This window comes from Nicotiana tabacum, chromosome 12, assembly GCF_000715075.1.
Source record: "Nicotiana tabacum cultivar K326 chromosome 12, ASM71507v2, whole genome shotgun sequence".
NCBI classification, from domain to species: domain Eukaryota; kingdom Viridiplantae; phylum Streptophyta; class Magnoliopsida; order Solanales; family Solanaceae; genus Nicotiana; species Nicotiana tabacum.
In genome coordinates, this window is record NC_134091.1 from 751883 (window position 1) to 756030 (window position 4148).

Here is a 4148-nt window from a genome sequence, read left to right on the forward strand (position 1 = left end):
CCATACATCACGCTCTATGCACTTACCACTAGACCAAAGCCTTGGGCCAAGACACTTGGCTTTCTTCCAAAACCCGAGCTTGAAGTCAAACACCTAGTTCTCAAGAGTAGTTAATTCCATTTTGAGTTAGTTTGTGAAATTTGTTACTACAATCAGGTCACCAAAAGCAATATCAAGTTTTTCTAAAGCCATCGAGACCAAATACAATTAACACGTACTGATACTAGAAGTAGTTAATGATACATCATAAAGGCTAATCAAATCCTCAGCATGTATTTGCCAGTGGAACTACACCTAGAAGTTCTTTCTGTCAAAAGAAGAAGAGATTGACTAATAGAAAATCAAATAAATAAATATCTGCAGAGAAAAATTAATCTACATAGTTCATTAAAAATGATTTAAAAGAGAGTCTGTAGTAGCTGTCAAAACCATTTTTAAAGTCATGATTCTTCAGAGTGTTTATTTTGCTTCTAGTCTAAAGAAACAATTATTTCATAGAGTTTAAAGAAAAGTAACTTCTATATTTCTACTTGAGTAATACTTTTGTTTCTACTTGACTAATATTTTTTATCACATTAACAAGGAAAAAGTGTCTAGTCGCCTCAATATCCGAAATAAATAACTTTAAGTATTTCATTGAAAAAGGGGAGAAGGAGCACATGGCCAATAAGAAAGACGTCTACGGTAGGTTTGGGCGTCCCGGCACTTTTTTCATTGCAAGAAGGGTGTGCGCACGAGCTTATGTAGGAATCATGTTGATTGTTCGCTTAGTTATAGGGTATGTTCGAATTCAATTCTTGACCAAAAAAGTTACAGAATAAGATCTAAATCAGATAATAAAATTTAAGTCCTATAACTAAAACATTTTTTTTAAATAGATCATTGTAATTCACTAGCTTCTTACTTGTGTTAAGCTTTAATTGTACTTGTAAATTATTGCCTTAAGAGAAAGATAAGAGACGGAAAAGGGAATCTTAAATCAAAGAAACTACAGAAGTTATCACAAATTTCACAAAACTGACATTCTTTAATTTTCTTCTTGTCAAAATGAAGAGTGATCAAGATCATAACAAAGGTTTAATCACGTAGGTATGCAAGGCTGAATGTATGATGTATCAAAATCTTTAAAGTAAATAAGTTGAAATAGTTTCCTAAACCTGTTCTAATCAACCGTCAAGTGAAGTTTTCACCAATGGTTTGCCATGATTCGGCAGCAAGACATGAAATCAAAACTTAAACATCTAGATACTAGAGTGGAATAAAGATAAACTAAGGACATTGAGGTCTAAGGTTGACATACCTCAGAAGTCACCAGAGGTAAATATATTAGGTGTATCCTCCATAATGTATCCACATAAAAAGTCTACCTTTTTAAGCATATGTAAGGTACAAGTAGAAGTTTTTTATGGACTGATAAGAAAAAGCAAAAGTTTTTTCTATACTTCTATCTCTAGTTCAATATAATGGACACGCGTCCACATTGTCAAAAAAAAAAAAAAATATCTTGGCCATGCGTCCTACTCCAATAACACTTAAATATTTAACTAAACTTTAATAACATGATATCCGATACAGTATCCGTCAAATATTTAGTCTGTTAACAAAAACTCCTGAAGAGAAAGGGCTTTGACTTCACCAAAATTCAACTAAAGTTGGCCTTCCCTCTAGATTTAGTGTTGATTCTGGCAAACTGAAATTCGGAATTCATAGTAGAAAGATTCTTGAAACTTGATCAGAAATATCATAAGAACAGAAGCTATTTGTAACCAATACATATAAAACTTCAAACATTTAACAAAAGTGTTCATGTAGCTCAAAGTTAGGGGAATAAAATGCCATGTTGACCAACCAGTATTACGTTATTCAAGAACCTCGCCTTGAAACCCAGGAAAAAGAAAGCTACATTGATTCATCAACATAAACTTAAAGCTTACATGATTTTCTTGTATAGGTATATTTGTATAGATCATTATTTGGCCCCAATAAAAAATGACTTCAGAAGTACAAGTACTATAAGCTCCTATACGCCAACGAGCAGCAGTAAGTCACTAACTCCACAAGGATTACAATTCCCTATGCATTTTGCAAGCTAACTTACAGAATGGCATTGAATTCTCCCAAAGCTATTCTTCAGGTTTTTTAGCTTTGTTCTTATTACCGTATATCAATCCAGTTTCCTGCCAAATTTCATGAAACGGATAAGACTAATATTCAATACAACACAGACACCAGTTGATGGAAATCAAAAAGGGCACAGTACCTGTGGATCAGGAATTGGTTTTCGCTTCTCAACATAACGATAAATATCTGAAGCAGCAGCTAAAGCCGCCTTTTCCTGTCAACCCAAAATTTTAACAAAATACTTGTAAATACTAAAACTTGCTAGTTGATTAGAATTGAGGGTTAGTTGATTGATTGACGAGTAAGTAATAGTACAAAAAAGATAAAAATGGATTTTTTTGTGGGGAATTGAGAAAAAAAAATACCTCTTGTTGTCTCTTGAGTTCCTGAGAGGGCTTGACCCAAAGAAAGTAAGCTAAGGTACCGGCAACAACCCAAGAAGCTAAATTGCTTCCACCCCTTAAACCTCCGGTTAAGTTTCCGAAAAAGGATCTAACATTACCCACCGATTTCCTCCAACCAGTTGCCATTTGATTTCCTTTCTCCTTGCAAAATTCAGTTTTTTGCCTGATTTCTTGCTCTCTAATTCACAAAATTGATGTTAACTGGCCTGGTGTAGCTCATGCAGAAATCTATGGACAGCTAAAGGATTTAACTTTTTCCTTTTATTTTGTACAGTTGAAGGATTTAATTGCCAAAAAAAAGAGGGGAACCGATACTGTCACTGGGAATTTTTCCCTGGGCCTCCGATGAATGGGTTTAGCTAGCTACTTATGGACCCAGCATCTTACGTGTCTGTTAGCCCATAAAGTAACGGGCTGACTCCTATCAATGTGGTTGGACTTTTATTTATCAGGCTGATCCATTTCCTTAAAGAGACTACCTCTGCAGGGCATTTGCATCTGTACCCGCTTTTTGGGTCACGTTTTAATTTGTGCCCGTTTTGCAAAAACAATTATGAGGGTACCCATTTTTTCGCGTAACTTCAGCATACGGGGCTAAATTAGCAAAGGCAATCACGCCAAACTTCAGCATTCTAGTAGACAGGACTGAAGTGTGCTGAAGTTTTTGTTTTGTAACTGGCGAACTTCAGCTCTAGAGCTGAAGTTTTTGTTTTGTAACTAGGTTCGAGAGCTAAAGTTTTTATTTTGTAACTGTCGAACTGAAATTTTGTTTGTAACTGAGGAACTTCAGCTCTAGAGCTGAATTTTTGTTTTTGTAACTGGGGAACAGAGCTGAAGTTTTTATTTTGTAATTGTCGAACTTCAGCTTTAGAGCTAAATTTTTTATTTTTGTAACTGGTGAACTTCAGCTCTAGAGCTGAAGTTTTTGTTTGTAACTGGCGAACTTCAACTCTAGATCAATCAATCAATGCAAACATCACCATAAAACTTGTTGATGGATTCCCTCCCAAATCTGTTACATAATTCACATTGAACAGACACAAAATTAAACAAACTATACTATCAAACAGAGCTCAACACAAACATTATTTTATGAAGAAGTAACTAACATACGAGGGTGATTTTGTTCGCCATTGATGTATTTATCAAGTGACCAGCCAGCAAGTCCTAGTACTATTAAATAAACTACCAAGTTTATGACTAAGAATGGTCCAATTAGGCTTCTGCCACCCCTTTTGTTCGCCATTATTTGATTAACTTAATTAAGCTTAGCTGAGAGTAATTAGAGTTCCACTGCTTTTGCTTGTAGTATTGATGGTTGCATGTCTGGTTTTTCCCTGAAAATAGGAGTTGAGTTTTTTGGTTGTTAGGATACGTGGTCGCTTCAAGAGGACTCCATTGCTGCACTTTACAGGTGTTACAACTTGAGGAGGAGAAGGAGAAGGAGAAAGAGGGCGGAAGTTATTTAAAAAGTGGGTACAAGTGAAAACTTTTTAAAAAAATGGGTGTAGGTTAAATGAGGGCGACCAAATAGGGCGCCCCGTGCAATTTTTATCCTCTGTAGCCCCTCAAAATTTTAATAGCCCATATTTTTCTCCACTTACATGAAATGGCCCTTCAGCC

At 35.4% G+C, this 4148-nt stretch overlaps 1 protein-coding gene across 1 annotated transcript; it reads right to left on the minus strand.

Annotated features, from left to right (window-relative positions):
* Positions 1 to 1862: 1862 nt before the first annotated feature.
* LOC107798122 (uncharacterized) lies at positions 1863 to 2798 on the minus strand. Its single transcript, XM_016621085.2, has 3 exons — positions 2487 to 2798; positions 2261 to 2335; positions 1863 to 2177 (listed from the first exon to the last, which is right to left on the minus strand). Exons 1-3 carry the CDS (start codon positions 2649 to 2651, stop codon positions 2124 to 2126), a joined length of 294 nt encoding a protein of 97 aa, XP_016476571.1. The 5' UTR covers positions 2652 to 2798; the 3' UTR covers positions 1863 to 2123.
* Between the last annotated feature and the right edge of the window lie 1350 nt (positions 2799 to 4148).